The sequence below is a fragment of the Podarcis melisellensis genome (assembly GCF_964234715.1).
Source record: "Podarcis melisellensis genome assembly, chromosome: 1".
In the NCBI taxonomy this organism is placed as follows: Eukaryota; Metazoa; Chordata; class Lepidosauria; order Squamata; family Lacertidae; genus Podarcis; species Podarcis melisellensis.
In genome coordinates this window covers 17,025,872-17,048,129 of record NC_138528.1, presented here as the reverse complement: position 1 = coordinate 17,048,129, position 22,258 = coordinate 17,025,872, and the positions used below count along the sequence as shown (strand labels likewise).

At 42.3% G+C, this 22,258-nt stretch overlaps 1 protein-coding gene across 5 annotated transcripts in view; it reads left to right on the top strand.

Moving 5' to 3' along the window:
- EML1 (EMAP like 1) overlaps positions 1-22,258 on the top strand; it is a 128,797-nt gene that overhangs the window by 84,548 nt on the left and 21,991 nt on the right. For 2 of the 5 annotated variants that reach the window (XM_081910324.1, XM_081910322.1), the window contains exons 4-10: positions 5,817-5,864; positions 8,077-8,211; positions 10,828-10,856; positions 12,473-12,499; positions 16,472-16,601; positions 18,166-18,315; positions 20,195-20,264. In XM_081910324.1, the coding sequence (XP_081766450.1) occupies positions 5,817-5,864; positions 8,077-8,211; positions 10,828-10,856; positions 12,473-12,499; positions 16,472-16,601; positions 18,166-18,315; positions 20,195-20,264 (589 nt within the window). The remainder of the gene's footprint in view (positions 1-5,816; positions 5,865-8,076; positions 8,212-10,827; positions 10,857-12,472; positions 12,500-16,471; positions 16,602-18,165; positions 18,316-20,194; positions 20,265-22,258) is intronic. The other 3 variants (XM_081910325.1, XM_081910323.1, XM_081910326.1) reach the window with 3 other exon arrangements.

Below are 22,258 nucleotides of genomic sequence, written 5' to 3'. Positions count from 1 at the left end.
AAGGCACGTTGTGTCTGTAAAAGCAGGTGTAGTGTTAACACACTGGACCCTCCCATCGAGTCTAACTTACCATGGGCAACGAAGTCAGATCGAGAACTCATCAGCATAGTCATCGTGCACCTGCCATACTATGATACAGCATGTTGCAAAGTCCACGTGAGCATTGATACTCCACAAATGATGAAATAATTTTGGTAACTAAAGCAGGCGCAGGCAATGCTTACACTTTCAAATCCACCTGAATCCATTAGGAGTGAGTCTTTCTGTAACCTTGCCATCATCACTTGTTTGGTACATTTTTTTTCTGAGGCTCAGAACACTTTGTTAAAGAGGCAGATAAAAGTGTATGTTAAGAACTTTAGAGATGCGGGTGGCGCTGTGGGTTAAACCACAGAGCCTAGGACTTGCCGATCAGAAGGTCGGTGGTTCGAATCCCCGCGACGAGGTGAGCTCCCATTGCTCGGACCCTGCTCCTGCCAACCTAGCAGTTTGAAAGCACATCAAAGTGCAAGTAGATAAATAGGTACCACTCTGTCGGGAAGGTAAACGGCGTTTCCATGCTCTTCACTGGTTCGCCAGAAGCGGCTTAGTCATGTTGGCCACATGACCCAGAAGCTGTACGCCGGCTTCCTCGGCCAATAAAGCGAGATGAGTGCCGCAACCCCAGAGGCGGTCACGACTGGACCTAATGGTCAGGGGTCCCTTTACTTTTACCTTAAGAACTTTAGTTTACAGTAGACTGTAAAATGGTGCCTTCCCATCAGCCCCAGCCAGGAAGGAGAACACCAGTTAAGAAAGGTTGGCTTAGAGCAGGGGTCAGCAAGCTTTTTCAGCAGGGGGTCGGTCCACTGTCCCTCAGACCATGGGGGGGGCAGACTATATTTTTTTGGGGGGTATGAATGAATTCCTATGCCCCACAAATAACCCAGAGATACATTTTAAATAAAAGGGCACATTCTACTCATGTAAAAACATGCTGATTCCTGGACCGTCCACAGGCCGGATTGAGAAAGCAGTTGAGCTGGATATGGCCCCCGGGCCTTAGTTTGCCTACCCATGGTTTAGAGGAATGATAGTAGAATATACAAATGCAAAACATGCATTTCAGAAAACAACAACTTATTTTTAATTTCAGTTTTATTTATGAAGTTGTGTGTTAGCCAATACACTATTCATAATATTTTGTGCGCGCGCAGTGAGATAGGGAAAAACTACAAATGGTAATAGTAAAACAGAATTATTGACACTAACCTGGACAAATTCCTATCAATATCTACATCCATAAGTAGCCTTTTTATATCTTAAATACAAAGATTGGAAGGAAGAGTATGTTCACCTTGCTCTGACCCTCTGAGCAACAGCAAATGTCGTTTCCTCCTAAAATCTCTTTAAGAGTCAGGGAAGCTTCAGAGACTGCAGATTCAGCCATGGGGTGCAGAGCCAAAGCTAACAGCAACTCCCTGCAGCTTGTACAGATGGTGAAATAAACAAATGCATCCACTTTGCACATTATAGGGCACACCAAGGGTAAATGCTCTGTGCCTGTTAATTTGTAATATATTACATGGTGCTCCAGAATTAAGACAGCCAAACTCCTTGTGAAAATGTCCTCCACAGTTGAAGCTTTGCTATAGATTGTAACATTGAGAATACTTCCATGTTTTCAATCTTGGCTATCACAAGATTCGAAGATGAGCTCAGTGGTAGAGTACCTTGCTTTGAATACAAAAGGTTCCAGGTTCACTTTTTCCCTGGGAAATACTTCTGGCTAAGGTGATGTTCACACAGCAGTTTAAAGCGTATTTGTGCATATGTGCTTTTTTTTTTTTTTGCATTGCCCACACAATGTTGTCCTCAGCCAAGTGGCAACCTGCTTTTCTCCCCCCCCCCCAATTTAATGTGGTAAAGGGGGCGGGAGTACATCATAAACTTGCATGCTACTCAATCGAAGCACATTGTGTGGCTTTTTTTTCATATGTGGTGACATTTTGCTGAGTGCCATCTGTCACCGCACCCCCTCCTTCCGCTGGCAAGGTGCTCCTTGGTTGGCTAGTGTTGCCCGGCCCTGGCACACACTACTTATGCTTTTAAATCAGCTGTTTTGTACAAGTCTGGCACATATGTGTGTGTGTGTAATTATATATATATATATATATATATATATATATATATATATATATATATATATAAAACTTGTATTAAAAACAGCACTGTACACAGGTCCGTGTGCTTGCCTACAATGGACCTCAGGTTTCTGGAATTCAGGGAGGGCGGAAGAGCAATACACTGGTACCTCTGGTTGCGAACGGCATCCGTTCCGGAGCCCTGTTCGCAACATGAGCAGAACGCAACCCGCGTGTGCGTGGGCAGCGATTCGCCGCTTCTGCGCATGGTGTCATTTTGCTCGTCTGCGCATGCGCGAGCTGCGAAACCCGGAAGTAACCCTTTCCGGTACTTCCGGGTCACCGTGGGACGCAACCTGAAAAGATTTAACCTGAAGCAAACATAACAAGAGGTATGACTGTAATTGAGAATCAGGGACAACAGCACACAGTGCAAATGTATCCCATCAAGCGCAGCTTACCTGTGTGGATGGGAAACATTAAGGCAGAGTTCAGCTGAAAGCACTTGTGTGGTTAGGCATGCACAAAAGAGCACACAGAAAAATCAGATATGTGCAACCCAAATGTGCGCTAACAGTCTGGGAGTGTTGACATTCTGAAACCCTGGAGTGTGGCTGATAGTACTTGTGTATACTGCTGCTGATATAGTAGTAAATAATAGTGAGGTAAACAGATCAACGGTCTGACTGAGTACAAGGCCGCTTCTTATCACAGCTGATATCATATACTGTGTTTTCACTTCTGAAAAATTTATCTGAATAGAGGAATGGGGAGTTGAGAAGTGCCCCATGGGTAATAATGAAACTTCCTGTCGTTCTTAAATTGTTGGCTCTAGGCAAGTGTTATTAACCTCGGCTTGAATCGGTGCGGTGCTTTCATTTAGTCACCAAAGGTAACTTGGCTAGAAAACATCATTAAATCATCAGGGGGTGGGGGGAACCCTACAATATTTGGCATGCTCATGCATTCTATGTGCACGACAGTTTTTAAGTATTGAGTTCTTATTCAAAGCTATCCTTACAGGTTATAAAAGTTTGCAATCACAACCGTGCTTAATTACTCTGGGAGCAAGTATGTAATGAGACAATGCTAAGCCTGCTTCCTTCTCTCTCTCTTGTGTGCTGTTTGCAGGAAATGTTTATTCTGGGCTCTTAAGCACTTGGGCGTCCCTTCCCTTGTTCCATAGTCTATTGCAGGGATAGCCAACATGGTGCTTCCCGGACATTCTTGGACTACAACTCCCACCTTCCCCAGCCAACATGGCCAGTATTCAGGGTTGATGGAAACTGTAGCCAACGACAACTGGGGGTCACTTGGCTGACCCACCTGTGGTCTATAACGGGAAATGAAATGATGCTAAACTGCAGAGTTAATTGCAAAGAGATTACATCTGCGGGCACGTTGGAAATCTGAAAAACAGCTGTGGGTACCATTTCACAGAAGAAAAAGTGGGGATGCTCAGCACCACTAGCACCGCCACCCCAAAACAGACAAGGAAAAAAACCCCGCACCCACCCCAAGACAAATAAAGCGGGGCAGGGGGCGGATTAAGAGGGTCAGGAAGACCAAGATGTCTCTATTTAATAGTTTAGCCTTCATTTTGTATTTCAGCCTCCTTTCAGGTTACTCAGAGTGGCATTTTAGTCTCTTAGAAAGCTTGTGGGATAAGTTAACCTGAGAGATAGGGAGCTGATTAGGGTGAGCTTTGTTTGCTGCGTTCGGTTTGAATGTTTTGGGCTTGCACACAGGACATAGATTAGTAGAAGTAGAAAATACAGAATTTATGCATGTCACATAATCCAGCTTTAGTGTGGAAGTGGGGGTTGCGGGGCAGGTAACACAAAGTACATGCAGCCCCCTCTGTGATGCATGTCTCTACTGCAATTTCTTTGCCAGCACCGTACACACCCCGTGAGTTTGTTAACCCAGTTGCAGAAAAACGCAAAACTGATCTTATTCTGGTTGTCCAAGTGTGAGGAAGAAAATCGAGGCTCCAACGTGGTGTCTTTACAGTATTCAAAATTATGAATTTTGTGCTCTGTATCAGGAGTATGCGATTGCATGGGGCAGTCAGGTTGTGCAGTCTTGGGATGCCTGCTACTTGGATTGCACGTAGTTCAGGTTTCCTGAAGCATATGCATGCTCTCACACACCTACACACACACACACACACACACACACACACACACACACATACAAACTAGTATAGCAGCCACTTCCACATGATGCAGTCCCAAACGTACCCACCACATTCACACACACACACACACACACACACACACACACACACACACACATGTATGCACACTCTTCCATGGTTTGGGATCAAACTTTGGGGAAACATCTGCCAGCTGCTGTGAAGGGGAGGAATTTGGATGATTATACCCCTCTTCACTTATTTAGCGTGTAAAATGAGAGGGTGGGAGATGGAACATCATCCATGCCAACTTTTACAGATCCAGCAGGTAGGATACGTAGTTTGAGCCTTCAGCACTCCAAGAAATCACTAGGTGGGTCAAATCTGCCCCCGTCAATACCCTCAAGAGTGTGGCATGTGGTTCTTAGAGGAAACTAACAGGCGTATTGCCTAAACTGGGCCAGAAGAGAAAAAGGGACAGCACTGATAACTAGAGTGATCTTAAGGAAATAATATAACTAAAGTATTCAACATAAATATGAAAGAAATTATTGTCTTCAAAGGAACCCCAAAATGTAAATAATTTCTTATGTGTTTATATGAGGAAAAAAATGTGTTGGTCCACAGAGGGTCAAACTTAAAACCCCCAAAGTCATACAAATACAGCATTTGCCTCCCTCTTACTTGAATAATGCTAAATTTGAGGAGAGATGGTGGTTTATGTTCCTAGAAAACAGCACTGTCAACTGTCCCTTGATATGAACTATACTGATCATACAGACATTTACTCAAGGTAGGGCAGATTTTCTCTTGGTTAGGAAATGTTCCTCTTTTTTTATAAAACAAACCATGTCCCTGTGTGCTGTTGATTCTTTAAAAACTTACTCCTGTGTATGGTTGTTCCCCTTTTCATCTCATTCCCCCTCCATTGACCTGAATTCTATCTTTAGCTGGAATGATTGGAGAGTATTTGCTTCCTTTCTTCCCTGACGTACTGTGAAGATATTTTGAATGTCTGGCATTTCAAATAATTATACACCACCATTCATTATTTCTATGTCTGTCTGTGTGTATAACTTATCCTGTCCTCCTTGTCTCTCCCCCAACCCTTTACTGCTCTAGTATTGAGTTTCCTGTCTGTCCTCCATTGATTACTGCTGGCTGTATTCACCAGTTTTTGTTGTTGTTGTTGTTGTTGTTTTAAACTTTTTAAACCAAAAGATCCTGAGATGTCTACATACAGAAAGCATTGCTTAATGTATTAAAGTGCTTTGCAAACTCTTTGTGGGGCTCTCAGAATCTTTTGCTCAAGGTGCTATGTTTATCGGTTAGCTTGAACAATCAAGGTAGCTGAACAAGGAACTTGTTAAATGATTCAGTTCCTTAATTCTGCTTCACACAATATGCAGGATTGTATATTGATTGCATGAAAAATGTATACGTCTTGTATTTTAACTTTTTTTTATATGAATGTTCTCTGTCTGTACATTCTTATTTTTACTGCATTCACCTTTATTCTGCTTTGTTTATGCACTTCTCATTCATGGATTAAGCAGGTCTGTGAGTCTTCTCAATGCATGCAAACTGAAAAAAACTGCTCTAAGGTGAGGGAATTCTTACTAGTATTGTAATATGTCATTTTCGTTCGTCCATCTGTCTCCCATCATTCATAATGAAATTAGCAGTTTGCATTCCCAGTAGTATGTATTTGTAGTAATAAGTAAAAGCTTGAGTAGTTAAAAGAAAGAAAAAGGAAGTTCCCATAACCAGCACTTTTCATATTACATTTTAAGGAGTATTAACTTTGTTTCCTCTGTTTCTGTACTAACATTTCTATACTAACGTTTCTTGCTTCTTGGTGAGGATTTCTTTCTGATCCGAATGCCTTTATATGCAAACATTTTATGTGCAATGAAACTGTGCTTGTTAACATAAGAATATAAGAATAACCTGCAGGATCAGCCAGTGGCCCATCTAATCCACCATCCTGTTCTCACAATGGCCAACTCGATGCTTGGTGGGAAATCAGTGAGCAGAACATGATCCCAAGAGCACTCTTCCTTCCTGTGGTTTCCAGTAGCTGCTGTTTAGAAACGTTGCTGTCTCCATTTGTGGAGGTAGAACAGCAGCCATCATGGCTGGTAGCCATTGATAGCCCTCTCCTACAGGAATTTGTGCTGCTGTTGGCTTTGAAGCCGCTTTGAATCTGTTTGCAGTTTTTTAATCCAAGTCCTAGATGCAAATGTATGGGAGGTGTGCGGTCTAATCGAAAAACCCAAAGGTGCCATTGATGAGCTATCCGACAAGGGCAAAACCCAGGGAAGCTCTCTGACCAATTCTGTAAAGGTTTATCTAGTTTATATAATCTTTATTTATACCATACGTAAGGCCTTCTCAGGGACGCGGGTGGCACTGTGGGTTAAACCACAGAGCCTAGGACTTGCCTGTCAGAAGGTCGGCGGTTCGAATCCCCGCAACGGGGTGAGCTCCCCGTTGCTCATTCCCTGCTCCTGCCAACCTAGAAGTTCGAAAGCAGCTGAAAGTGCAAGTAGATAAATAGGTACCGCTCCAGCGGGAAGGTAAACAGCATTTCCATGCGCTGCTCTGGTTCGCCAGAAGCGGCTTAGTCATGCTGGCCATATGACCCAGAAGCTGTACGCGGCTCCTTCGGCCAATAAAACGAGATGAGCACCGCAACCCCAGAGTCAGCCACGACTGGACTTAACAGTCAGGGGTCCCTTTACTTTTACCTTTACCTTTAAGGCCTTCTCAGTTCATTTGTCTGGAAACTTTTGGGTCTCAGTTGCCCTAATGAGAGCAATCGAAAGTGTTGATATATTTCAGCCAATTCACAATATGACTATGTTTCAGCGAAAAATATTGAACCATGACTGAAATATTTATGACCTTGAACTAAAGCCAGTTAAATGACTTATGGCACAAAATATTTAACTTGAGTTTAGTTTCAGGTAAAAATACTTAGAAGCATAGATCCATATGTTATATGTTCTTACGTAACATGCCTGTTGACGTTGTATCGGCATGACTAGGGATGTCACCAAAAATGGCAGAAGTGAGTGCCCCTGTTCCATTGATTGCAAGTAGGTTCCAGGTGAGCTTGATTCAGTCTTCCTTTTAGTTCTAAACATATTAATAATAAACAACAAGACTGAAAGTACAAAACGTTCCAAAAGAGTCAAGTCAGTTCTGTTATTTTTTCAGACTACCTGTTAATGAAAAAGGCAAATGACCTGTTAAGACATGAAACAAAGTATGAAGGAAACCACTTCCCCCACCTCTATAACTTCCTTTCCTCAAAGAGCCAAGCAACATGTCTCTGGTGATGGGAAAGGTGATGATCAGTCCTCTAGATCGTTTGTGAAGCATACTTTCTGAAGGTCTGGAACTGTGATAACAGATCCCAGCACCCCCAGTGGAAAAATGATGCCATGTGTATCAGTTTCTGCTGGGGAGAAGACCCTCTACGCACTCACACGGATTCTACATTTTCCCCATGGAATTTTGGGATCCTTGTGCATCCCTGAGAAGGACTGAGACCAGGATGTGGTCCTATATTTGCATTTATGTTTATAAATTATTTTTACTCTTGTTAAAAGTTATGCATCCTGAAACAGTGAAATATAAACCTCTGCATGTTTGCCCATGTTTCTTTCTTTTCTTCTTTTTTTTTTAAGGATTAATAATTTCAGCTCACCATAGATTACTGTTTGGGGATTGTACTTCTGAAGAGCTTGATGTGTAGACTCAGACTGTTGTATTATTTTTTATAATTGGGTATGCTTCCTTTTCTATTAGCACTGTCAAAAGAACCAACTCAGCTGAGCGTGTATCTCCTGGAGGCCGAAGGGAAAGCTATGGAGATTCCAAAATCAGCCGCAATCGAGCTGGATCCACAAGCAGTTCATCTAGTGGTAAAAAGAACAGTGAAAGGTAGGGAAGGAGCTCTTGCTATATCCACTTGGCTCTTAAGGTTAGTCACAATGTTTGGTGGTGCTGCGGTTATTAAAATACTATTAAATCCCATGTGCATGGCACTTTAAAGACTTGGCAAAAGCAAAAAGGCTAATCCCTTGTCACAAGAAAGTTGCAAACTACATGTTGAAAGTAGGAGGAGACAAAAATGTGGCATGGAATAAGTAGGGATAAATAGGGATGAGGGGAAATCTACTTTGGTTAGGATTTGCATTTCTCATATTTTTGTGATGTAGTTCTCCAGCTTAAAAGAAATGTATTTAAGGAACAAGTGTGCATAATAATATATTAGGGAAATAGCATGTAAAGTGCATTATATCAGGGGAGATTGCTTGCAAAAATGTCTGTGTCAGGGAAAATGGCATAGAAAAATGGAGTACATTAGGAGAAATGTGCAATAAATGCTGATGAATTTTCATGAGGACTTTTTTAAAAAATTGCAAATGTGGAGATCTGGACTGGAAAAAAAGCAGAAACTGATAGAAAGAGAAACTGATGGATTTGTCCATTCCTAGTGAGAAATGAGGGGGTGGGGAAGGAATGGGAAGGGCAAGGATAACCAGCAGTGAACATAAACAAACGCAGAAGAATGCAGTGCGGTGGAGGAGCTTGAATGAGCAGCAGCATTTTGCAGCATGCATAGCCCTGCGCAAACAAGCTGGCACCCCACTCCTGCCATCCTTGCTAGTCTTCCCTCCATCTGCAGGGAGGGGAGAAAGCCTTGCCTTGAGGAAGGGGGAGAGGGTAGGAGCTGATAGAGGGTTCCAGTGAACCCAGGAAAGGCTTGGCAGGCTCCTTTGCTGGTGGCAGATGATGATCTCATAGCATCTTTTTTGTTGTTGATGCTTGTAGCCAAGCAACTATTCTTGTCGAATGCTTGCAAAACCAATTGAATTGTTTTCCCTGAAAGGGCTCGATTGTTTTTCAGGGCAAGCACTTCGGTGCTTTCCCAACCCTAGTTACAGGCACCCAATCAGCAATCTTACGTGGTCTTTCATATTTAGTAGTGAACTTACTCCAGAGAAAATGTTTAGGCCACTGTTCTACAGCAAGAGGTGAAGTCAGATGCTTCAGAGATAGTTTCTGAGGAGAGAGCTGGAGAAAGATAGAAGTGGTACCATGCAGCTGTGTAGAGCTGAGTTCTAGGCGGAGGTGCAGGGGTTGAAATTTAATAATGTAAGAGAGCAGGATACGTCTTGGCAGTTGCAGGGAGAAAGGAAAGTCCCAGCCATGGATATAAAAATGAAACAGGCAGAATTGCAGGCTGGGAAGAGTCCATGAAGAACTTCAGTAATAACAACAAAGTGCTTGCGTTAGATGCAGAAAAGGATGGGAAGCCTTTGTTTGGGGTTGAGGAGAAGCATCCCGTGGTCTCTGTGATGAGAAATGTGAATGATTTTGGCAGCAGAGTTTTGAATGGAAGAGAAATCACTAGGAAGTGACAAGGGAAGTCGAGAGACAACTTCAGTTGTCAAGACAAGGGAGCGCAAGAGCATGAACCAGAGTTTTAGCTGAAATGATGGCGAGGAAGAAAAATATTTTTACAGTTTTGTGCACAGATGAGCAACATGACTTGGTATGATTTATAAGTTGTATTCGGGCATTCAGGGCCATGAGACTATAATCACACGAGGGAGGTGAGGAGGGCTGTGCAATTTGCCCTGCATGTGCCCGTCGCTCTTTTCTGTGAGCTGCAGACATGCTCCCCAGGGCTGAATTAGTGTTAGGGAGCGGAAAGGATGGAGGTTAAATTTGATTCAGTTCACATTTAAAGGTGAATGTACCTAATATGCACTTTCCAAATGAATATGTGAACCGAAACAGCCATTCTTAAAAAAAATAATTATCTGAATTTTGCAGTGCTTTTCTCCAGCCAAGAAAGATGTCAAAAATACATGTAAGCTGTACATAGAAAAGCATATGTTCAGTAAAATAGCATGTATTGTATTTGTGAAAATTGCTATGAAAAGAAGTTTAGATTTGACAAAATTGCATACAAAAACGTGCATATTAGAAGAAATTCACACTAAAATGCTGGTGACATTTCATGATTTGTTTCTTTTCAATTGCACTGCGGTGGAAATGTTGAGGAGCAACGTTAACGACTGGGAAAATGAGAAACTGAGAGAAACTGAAATTGCCAGATTTTTCCATCCCTATGGAGGGGCCAGTGTGGGACACTGGAGATGGATGGACATAGGACAAACATGTACAGCTCCATTCTCTTGCCTCATGCAGTTATAGTTGCATGATTCTGAACGGTGCAGGGGGGCGGCTGGGTACACTTTGCATGGAGGGCAAAGCTGGCCAGGGGCCCCTTCCGAGTCCCGCCTTAGTCATGCCAAGAATGCCCCATGCCTCCCAGCCATCCGGGGATTCCCACCCTGGGCCTCAGACAAGCTGTGCACGGGCCTGCCAGAATCAAAAACAAAGCCAGTACTTCGTCCCTGCTGAACTGAATGGATGGCAATTTTGTTTTAGTTGAGATGGATGGTCATGAAGGAGAGTGGGGCTTGGGAGGAAAGATGGGCATGCAAGTCTTGTTAAAAGGATGTTTCTTGATTATTTTCACAGCAAGCCTAAGGAACCAATGTTCAGTGCAGGTAATTGTTTTGCTTTCTTTATTCTTATGTAAATGGTGTTTTCACGATGATATAACCTTTTTCTAAACATGGTTTGAGCATTTGTAGCTAGCTAGGCTTTCTACTGAGTTAACTGGTCAACAGAAGTGTCAACAGAACTCTGACTGTTAATTTCCTAAGACATGGCCTAGTCCTACTTTACAGTGATTAACAAATGGTAATTGGTAGTTTCACATTTTTCTGGAAATGAACTTGATATGCTGGTTTCATCAGGTAATACTTTACTTTAAATTTTATCTTTTTCAAGAAGCATGTACAGTGTCCTTGATTCAGTAATTAATGATGAATTTTGGGGGGTTAATTTGGGATTCAGAGTAGCATCAAACATTTACTTGTTGTGCCTCAGTTTTATTGATCCTCACTTTAGCATCTATTGGAGGGAAGGTGAAATACAAATGTAACAAGTATATAAATCAAAAAGGTCTGCAGGTGTTGTTGCTTTTTGTAGGCAGGTTAATCCTCCCTTCCAATCCAGGCACACGGGAAAAAGCCTCATTTCCAGTTACACACCTACCACACTTGACAAGAAGCAGCACACAGCAATATTTCTGATTTGTGACCTCTCACCTGACAAAACCAAAGCTCATAGGAGAAAATGGGGTTGAGGTGGAAAGGACAGTGTTAGAGCATGTGAATACTTTCCTTGAATCAAGCAGAATCATTCCCTAAATCAATGGTGATGCCTTTTTTCTACTTCTTAGGAGCCAATATTGGGGGAGGGCATACTTGTTAACATACTCCCTGTGTTTTCTATCTATTCTGCTTTTAAAAAGAGGAGTACATGCTACTATTGTTGTATAGAAAGATTGGCCATTAAATGCATTCAACCTGTTGAGAGTAGCTACTAAGCCCCACACTAATGATCATTTTACTACATCCAACATGTGGTAAAATCTTCCTTACCTCTTGGCACAGTGAAGTAGATGTCTTTATATGAAGTCCTGATTATCTCGACTGTGAGCATCACATCTGCCATTGCAAATAGAATAAGCAATAATACCCACAGTCCTCCACTTTCAGCCTCTCTTGCAAGAATGGTTGCATGATGATGTGGTTCAGGCAAACCATGATTTATTGTGATTCCTGAATCAGTACCATCCAAGAAACCATGTTTTGCAAGTGGCCTCCAGGCAAGAAGCATGGTTTGAAGCTGGTCGGCAAACTACAATTTGGGGAAAATATTCTGGGTTAAAAGAAAAATAGTTTGGGATATTCCTTCGTGTCCCCGTCCCCCCCAGCTACTATTTGGAATAGCATCCTGATATTGTTCTGGATGGTAGGAGATGATGGAAACCGAGTAAACCCATGGCTGGTCTGTACATCTCAAACACAACTTGTCATTTGCAGTCTAAATTGCAGTTAGTGCAAACAGCAACATGTGAATCAATCTAGGGCCATCCTGTTCACTGGTTGTCTGTGGAAGATTCAGACCGCTTGCATGAACCAAAAATGGTATTCCCTGAACAGGACATCAAAGAGGACGGTTGGGGAGTCCATAGAGCAGGGATTTAGGTAGCCTGACTGTTCTTGAATGCATCTTTATCTAGCCCTTCTATCTCTGTCTCTGTAACCACAAGGGAAGCGCCGTGTGACACATTGTAAAGGTAGGTAGGCCTCACTTCTGAAACCTCATAGCTCTCTAAGCAATCTTATTAACAGAGCCAAAGGAATTTGTCTCCATTGAGGCAACATGTTTCTTCTACTGCTACAACGCTAAACAAGGGTTGTAAGCCTTGTAGAATTTAATCCAAATGGATTTTCGCTTTGATTTTTAGTTGATCTGGTCAAATAAATGGCCAAGGAAAGAGACAAATGTTAGAGAGCTATATGGCAACACATGAATGTACCATTGTGTGATAATAGTTGCTTGGCACTTCAGCTGAGAAGCCATGTGATAGAGCCTGCACTATATAGTTTGTTTGGTTAGTCTCCTAATGTGTGCCTAAATAAGCATTTAGAGTGGCATTGCAGTGCTTGCTCACTTCCTTAATTGTCCCTGGTAAAGCATAGACTTAACCTGAATTGCCAGCGAGCATACAGCAGTGGCTAACAGATATTTCAGTGCTGTTAACGTATTAGGTTGTCTCCAGTTGTGTCCCTCTGCTTATGCAAAGACTGTTAGGTCCATTAGAGTCTTCTGTGAATCGAAACAGGTGACAAGAAGCAATTTTTACTGATTTCCCCCCTTCTCTCTGCAGCTCCTTGCAAATCTGCACTAGAGGGTTTGGGGAACTCCCCCAAACAGAGTGGGAGGTGGGCCGCAGGCCAAAGGGGAAATTGGTGAAAATCACCTCCCTCCTCCTTCCATTCATGGAAGCTTCCATTGGAGCAAAGAGCCTTCCATGAGCAGAGGGATACGGTTGGATATATATGAATGCCAAATTAGGGTTATTGAATGTATGGTATTGGAAGTGCTTGCTGATAATTAACATTTAAGCAAGTTTTAATCGATGCACAATTGTTTTCATTGTAGCTTGTGTAAACAGATTTGTGTTGCATTTGTACAAATGGTTTATTCCTAACTAACTCCTCATTAATCCGCATCTCCTAAATATTATGTGAGGCTAAGTTCTTAATCATGGTTGCTTCTATTCTCGTGGTTCATATTGTTCAACAAGCCGCATGTAACTAATTTTGCAGTCTCTCATGGAAGCAACTTGAGGTGTTGCTAGTTTCAACCTTTCTGCTCAGTTCTGTTTCCCAGCTGTTCCTGCAGTAGTATAAGAATACTGCAGGTGCTTTATCCAGCCTTGCTTTTAACAATTTAACAGTCTTTCACCTTTTTATATAGTGGCTTCACTTCCATTAGCCAGTATCTTCTCTTGCAGTCTGTTATTCTAAGACACTTGCCGTCTGTTGTTCTTTCTGTGTCTTTGAATACTAAAGCAAAAAAGGCTACATAAATATTTTAAGTGATGGTGGGCATGCCACTGTCTGAATTAGCCTATCAGTATCTATGTCTGCTGCCACACACCTGTTATGAACGGGTGGTCTGGACAATAAGTTTGGGTAGATGTTTGCCTGGAAAGGATTATTAATCATTCCTGGCGTGTGGCTGATAGCAAGGTTGTTTTGAGTTAATTGTGTGTTCTGTGGACAAGAGTTTAGTACCGTACCTTGGTATTCGACCAGCTTATTTCTCGAACCTTTTGGCTTCTGAATGACGCAAATCTGGAAGTGACTGTTCTGGTTTGCAAACTATTTTTGGAAGCCAAACGTCCAATGGGGCTTCCGATTGGCTGCAGGAGCTTCTTGCAGCCAATCAGAAGCCGCACTTTGGTTTCCAAACGTTTTGGAAGTCGAATGGACTTCCAGAACGGATTTCGTTCAACTTCCAAGGTACGACTGTACCCTGATTCTAAATGCTTGTACCCATAATGTGTAATGTAGTGATCTAGTGCTACAGTGATTGCTGCTTACCCATCTAAGCATTTACTTGCTTACATGGTAAATGTTAGGTTAGCACAGGTTCCCCAAAGGCAGCTGTCTCACAATGCTTGGATGCAATTAGTGGTTGTGTGCTTACGCTAACACATTTCAGAAGAACAATACGCTAGTAAGCATTAATTTAAAACCCACTCCTCACATTAGGCGGGTGCCATGCAAATGTAGTGCTGCCAGTGCCTGAGAACTTGGAAGCAGGGCATATACTACTACTCCTTCTTCCCAGTGCCATGTCCCCCCCCCCCCCCAATCTCCTGTTGGCACTAGGGAAGGAGTAGTCAAAGTGATGCCCTCCAGATCTTTGGGACGGCAATTCCCATTAGCCCCAGGAAGCACAGCCAGTAATAGTGTGTCATGGGAGTTGTAGTCCAAAACATCTTGTGTTTAAAACCTGATGAAGATAACCGTGGTTCTTCTCACCTGGCTTCCTGATTAAGAGTGGAAGCCAGGTGAGCAGAATCAGGGTTGTCATGGTTTAGATGGGGGTTGAGGACCTCCATGAATTCACAGCCTCCTGATTTGCTTTGGAGATTGGCAGCATTCCATCAGCATTGGACTTTAACATTGGCTACCCGCATTATTTTCTGATAAGCGATCTTTTGAGCTTTTGATGTGTGCTACATAGTCCATGTTTAAGGACAGGTGTGCTTTGTTTTGTTGTTGTAGGCCTAGAAACGTAGCTACCTGTAACTTTCCTGTACAGCTCGGGAACTGTCAAGTGTCCAGCTATTCATTGTGTACTTGGTTTTTCTATGTGCAGCTGTAAAGTACTGTAGCAACTTTTCATGCTTTGAAAGAATCTCTAGCAATATGTGCAAAGTACAGCTTTGTTAAGCTTGCAGTTATGTGTTCGCTTCAACGCGTTTTGTTGCTCTTCCTTAAAAAAAAAGAGAAAAGAATTAGAAGGTGTCTAGTTAAGCTTCGGTTACATTCCATATGTGCATTGCGGGTTTTAAAAAAACACTAACCACTGCAACAACTGTTAAATTGTTATTGGCAAATAAGCTTATAACATGATATTGTTGTTCTGTGAATTCTGATTAAAACTACAATGACAACACATAAATTACCGGTATGTTTGTCTACTAAAACAAAGCCCTCCTCCTTTAAACACTGGCTCTTTTTTTTTTAAATGGTGTTTGAAAATCCTTAGCAATGCTTTTAGTAGACCTAAAATTCTCTCACTGATTTACATAATGTTATTGCTTCTGCCCTTCCATTTTCTCTATGCCCACGATTATTCCGTCTAGTAACTCTGCTGATGTCATTGACTCCAAAACTGCCCGATTTGGATGAGAACAAGGCTGGATCCCTTGATCTGCCGATGGAGCAGCAGGAGGCAGCAAGTTCTGAACCTCGAAAAGCTTCACCAGCTGTTCGCAAGAAACCTCCTTTGGCTTTGCCATTTCCTAAAAGTCCTAGTCAGACTATCATGACATTTCCTAGATCACCTAGCTTTTTAAGCCCCATGAAGTCCCCAAGTCAGTACTTCCAGATCTGTTATTAAAGTTCCTCTGGCTTCATACTTCACTTAAAGCACCGTCGACTAGAGCATTTCTGGTGTTCAGGGTGTTTACTTAATGTCAGCAGAGTTCAGATCTGTCATTCTTTTATGTTTCTCTCTCCTTTCTCTGTGCTGTCATTGTTGCTGCTTCTGTTTCAAAGCTTAGCCTTCTTCTTTCTTACATGTACTTCAGCGCAGATCTTTTACTAATTGCCTGTCCTCGTTGTGCTTCCCGTGTATCTCTAACAATATAAACCGAGTGCAAAGTTTGTCTTTACACTAAGATGCCGTGAATGTTAAAAATTGTAGATGCTGACACCGAGATGTGTAAATATCCAATAAAAATAAATAAAAGAATTTCATGTGGCATTTTTTTTTTGGTGTTAATTGTAATCTCTGGAGTTTCTTCTTCAGTATTGTAAAGAGATTTAAAGCAGAAGGGGACTTGGTGTGTATATTATTTCAAATTTTGCTTGCCAGGGTGGGGTGGGGAACAGCATCCCCCCCCCCAAATGTAACTTCAACGTGTCATTAGGCAACATATTAGTGGGCTGGGATAGAAGAATGTTGAAGTACATGACTAATGGTGTATGTGTGTAATTCCTTCTGTCTTTTGACCTTTTTGTAGAGGAAGGATACGTTAAAATGTTTCTGCGTGGACGCCCTGTTACCATGTTCATGCCCAAAGATCAAGTGGAATCTTACAGTCTGGAAGCAAAAGCAGAACTACCAGCCAAGAGGCTAAAACTGGAATGGGTGTATCCTTTGCTTATGGCTGCATGTTAAACGTAGAAACTGCTCATTTCTTGGGTTCGGTTGTGTGTTGTTGTTTTTTTGTAATGTATCTTGGAAGGTTATTAAACATAGCGGGCATCTGGGGTTGTTGTTGTTTTTTGAAGCAATTACCATTTCACTGACAAAACAATCAAATGAGTATTAATAATATGAAACTTCTGCTGCACATCTTTATCCCATTAAGCAGCTCCAGGAAGGCTTCAGCCGAATGTAGCCTGAAGGTTTATGTTTAAAACCAGTTAATTGTCACACAGTTAAATTAGGCACATTGCAGAAAAGTAGGGCGCTATGGTTACTAATTATAATGTACTTAAACAGCTTTTCTCTTTTACTGGCATATCAAAGGGTATTTATATGTCTCTGCAGTTTTTAAGGAACAGAATTCTTAGAAAATACATCATGATTTTGAGCACATCCATTTAGGTTGTATAAATACCGTCATTGCTTGGTCATATGCTACACAGAAAGACAGTTCATGCTGGTTCTCTTGTTATTTACTCCTAGAATTATTTTTCAGATTCTTTCTTAAGCACACAAGTCACCGTTGGCCAGTCTTTTGAAGACAAATCAGAAGTACTGTACAGGGCCTCTGTCTGTCTGTCTGTCTGTCTATCAATTTATCCATCCAAAGTTCATCTTGGCCTTCAATGAGCAAGAAACCATGTATGACAAAGCATGCTGCTGCTGCATGATTTTAAATGTTAAATAGCATCATGTGCCAAATAGTACCATTTAACATATAGATTAATTCCCACGATTAGATTAGATCTGCCCATGATTGGCACTGGTGGCTGGAGAATGAGATTCACTGCTTCTGTATTGTTGTCGGCTCCTTCAGTTGCATCATTTAAATAATTTCAAGGCAAATCTGTACAACAGACCGAATACAGGGGAAGGCAGGTGAACTGTACATTGCAGAAGTCCTAAAGGGGAGGTATACTCATCTGTGTTGTGGTTTGGGTGATAAGTCTATAGGTGCACTGTGCTAGCATTTCCCGAGGGGGTGGGCTTATACCTTCTTGCTTTGTGGCTGTGGAGTTGTCCCCAATGAAGAACAGCAGCAGGATATTCCGGGTCTGAACTGCTTAAAGGTGAGGAGATCTGTTCACTGGGAAGGTCCCAGTCTCTTGTTTGAAATGGAGGTTGTCCCACCTGCAGGCTTGATGGGGGAGGGGGGAATCCTGTTTCAAATGGCGAGCTCTCCTCCCACCACTTGAAACCAAACCCACCTCAACCAACAGGGAGGGCTCCCAGACAGCATACCTGATGTTGTACATCATGTCTGCTGAGATACAGCACAGAACATCTGAAAGGAAAGCCCATCGCTCCCCAAAAAAGAAATCTGTCTCCACCAGATTCACCAGGAAATGGAACAACGGTTAGTGAACTGCGTTCAGCATCTGGTGCAAATAAACTAGTGCAGAGTCATAGAGCCTTACAGTATGGACCCAAATTACCACATCAAATGGCGCTTGCAATTTTTGAATGGCCGCTTGCAAACTATTATGATCTTAACTAAGATGTCAGCTATGGCTACAGGGGTCGGGACTGCCGTAGTAACCTGTACCTCCTTCCGACGGGCGAAACCGTGTATTTCATTGCGTCTGTTGTTGTGTTGTACAATGTTGAAGAGCAACTGCAGCGGCATTACACCGCTCACAATGACGATGTCAAGTGGTAAGCTGTATAGGGCATTGATACCTTGGCAATAAAACAAGGTGGAAGAATTGAAACTATAGCGTGTCCCATTTCTCATAAAGCAGGGGTGGGCAGAAAGTAGATTGGGATCTACTGGCAGATCTCTAGGTGGTTTGCAGAAATCTGCAACAGTTTCTAACCCCTTAATAGTCTTAATAATGGCAGCAACTTAAAAGCCCTGCCCGTCCAGTTAGATTGCTTGTGATAGGACTTGAGAGCTTGGTTCTGGTACGGATCACAAATTGCTGGGCTGGGCATTTGTTCAAAGGTCCCATATTCCTTAATTGTTAGCGTATGGCCATCTCATTGAAGCACCATTTTGCACCTGGCTCTGGCTGGTAGATTTTGGTGTTCCAGTAAAAACAGAGTAGCCTGAAGTTTGCCCACGTCTTGTAAATACAGTCGTACCTTGGTTAACGGAACGCCTTGGCACTCGTTTGGGCTTCTGAATGCCGCAAACCTGGAAGTGAGTGTTCTGGTTTGTGAACGTTCTTTGCAAGCTGAACGTCCGACGCAGCTTCTGCGGCTTCCGGTTGAGTGCAGGAAGCTCCTGCAGCCAATCAGAAGCCGCGCCTTGGTTGTCAAACGTTTTCAGAAGTCGAACGGGCTTCCAGAACAGATTCCGTTTGACAGCCAAGGTACGACTATAATGTACAGCAACAGAGCCAAATTTTGGGGGGGGGGCGCAGACACAGTACCCACATGGGCCTCCAGCTGGTGATGCTGGTGATACTGGCACCTGCCTTGTCTTAATTTTCCAACAATACAGTGCCTAGGTAGGAATGAGAGCGCAAAAGTTAAGCCATTCATACTTCTTCCATTACTCATGGAACTGATGTTGTAATGAATGGGAGATTCCTGGCTAACAGCCCACAGTTGTAACTACTACCACCCTGGAGCTGGAGAGCAGGAAAGAATCACATTCTGGCTCCATGAGAAAGAAGACCTAGGATCACTATGAGGCTGCACTACTGCCTTCTATACAAATGATGGTGATGATGATGTTACAGATGTTGCAGAAGCATGGGGAGCCCCCCTTATCTTTTTAGTTTATAAGTCTGGTGCATGGCTTTTCCCCTTTCTTTTTCTTTGGGCCACTTTGGGAGACAGGCATCAGAAAAGCAGGACAACAATATAGGGTTGCAGCCAATTATTATTATTATTATTATTATTATTGTTATTATTATTATTATTGTTGTTGTTGTTGTTGTTGTTGTTATTGTTTATTTGTTTATTTATTTATTTATTTATTTATTTATTTTACCCCACCCATCTGATTGGATTGCCCCAGCCACTCTGGGCAGCTTCCAACAGATATAAAAACAACTAACTTTTACTCAGAACTAGACCCATTCAAATTAATGGCCACAACTCACTTAGGTCAATAATTTCAAAAGGGAGTTGAAAGCGACCCATAGTAAATAATACCCCACATCAGTTCTCATCACCAGCTTTGCATGATTACAAGAAATGGAACAAAGAGCACTGATGCAGGCATAAATCTAGTCCTCAATAGGTCGTGCATTTAGTGTTAATATTGATTTGGTTATTGCAAGAGATTGCAGGTTGGGGACAGTGCAACTTTGAGCATTTGTCATGGGAATTAAATTATCAAATTTAAATAGTTGATGAAAAGCACGTGCAAAATACTGTAATTGTTTGCACCCTTCAGTGTCTTGCGATACTTGTCTTCACACATTAGACATGGCAAGGGCTGAAATGAGAATGTTTCCGTATGCATTGCAATAAATGTTTGGGAAACCATCCAGTCCAGGGTGTGCAGAATTCTTTTAGCTTGCATTGTGAACAGTGTTTGTAATATGAGATTTGACAAAGGTTTTTTCCCTCCCTCCTTCAGCCTAGCTGTCCATCCTGACAGGATCACCATAGCAACTGGTCAGGTTGCAGGAACATCTAAGGATGGGAAAGTAAGTCGGCCTATTGATCATGTTCAGAATTATGCTTGTTAGAAATCTGTTGTTTTTATACTAACGTACTAATGTGCTAATATATTAATACTAATAAGGAGCAGGTGTGTTAAAAGTAAACCTCCAGGATTATATGTTGAAAGGAACTAGAGCTCCAATGTAGTGGAAATGATAGAAGGAATGATGTTAGTAGGGATATATAAATGAGGATGAGTTTGGTTCCTAGTTCAGTTTCCTTTCCAGCCTAAAGTCATTCTTGGGTGCTTCGTGCTTGAGTATGTATGCATTGATTGTGAAGTTTTGATTTGGGTTCTTCATACAACACGGTCTGCTGGATGCATGTATGTAAATCTGGGGCAGCTGAATGTTTATTTTGTTTCCAAAACCCAATTCCTGTTGCATATAGCAGTTTCTGGTGTCAATCAATATCATTCCTGAGAACTTGCCACTCGAGAGCACGATGCGTCAAAATGAAGCCTTGAGTCAGATGTGGTGCTGTTTCACTTTGTTGGGCAATGTATACCAGTTCTCTTGGTAAATGATTCACGGTAGTGACCTGGTCTTATTTTGAAGTGTTGTCTCAGTTTGAATCCCCTCCTTAAGGAAACACACTTTGCATTTTTTTCTTTAGCGCTCTGTTAAAACTTTCTCATTTGTCCCAGCATTTCAGATAATAATATTTACGAGAACTGCTTTGGTTCCTCAATTTTATGCTATTCATTCATTCATTCTGTTGCATTTTAAAAAATATTGCACCTGTGTTGTACAAATTGTTCTTTCACTTTAGTACAAACACTCTTCTGATGAAGGGTGGTTATTTATTCAGGCTGCCTCTGCACTTTCGAAACAAATAGGAAACTAGAAACTGCAAATAAGGCACCAGGAACTACTTCAAGATCATAAAATGTAAGGGCAGAATGAATGACATAAAAAAGCTGAACGCTTTGGAGAAAAGCATGAGCTTGATAGAGGAAATGTAATAAGAATACAAGGCCTTTCTAGCAATCCAACTTCCTGTCTGTGTAGTGGGAAGCTTGCAAGGCTGTGGGAAACTTGCAAGCAGAACCCGGGTACAGTGGTACCTCGGGTTAAGTACAGTGGTGCCCCGCAAGACGAACGCCTCGCAAGACGGAAAACCCGCTAGACGAAAGGGTTTTCCGTTTTGGAGGCGCTTCGCAAAACAAATTTCCCTATGGGGTTGCTTCGCAAGACGAAAAAATATTGCGAGTCCCCGCGGGGTTTTTTTTGCTTTTTTTGCCCTTTTCCTAAGCCGCTAAGCCGCTTAACAGCTGATCCGCTGATAAGCTGCTTAACAGCTGACCGCTAGAAGCCGCTAGACCGCTGTAGCGCTAATCTGCTAAGCTGTCAATGGGCTTGCTTCGCAAGACGAAAAAACTGCTAGACGAAGAGAATCGCGGAACGGATTCTTTTCGTCTTGCGAGGCACCACTGTACTTAATTCGTTCCAGAGGTCCGTTCTTAACCTGAAACTGTTCTTAACCTGAAGCACCACTTTCGCTAATGGGGCCTCCTGCCGCCAGAGCACGATTTCTGTTCTCATCCTGAAGCAAAGTTCTCAACCCGAGGTAATATTTCTGGGTTAGCGGCGTCTGTAACCTGAAGTGTATGTAACCCAAGGTACCACTGTACTTATAACTGTCAGGCATAAATGTCACAATTTGATGGTACTAAAATATAGAATCTCCTTTTCCATTAGCTTTCTAGTTATGATGGTTGTATCCAACTCCAGGATCTGAGGCAGCATAGCCCCTGAATGCCAGTCACTGTGGGTGCAGCACCCAGAGAGAATCTTGCTGCCTGTCATTTCCCCATAGGCATCTGGTTGGCCACAGTAGGAAACAGAATGTTGCACTAGATATGCCTTTGTTCTAATCTAGCAGGGCTCTTCTTATGCCCTTGCTAAAAACACTAAAGCAAATATTACAGTTACCGTAGTTGTAATGGAAAGTGGGAAAGGATCTGTATGAAAGACTA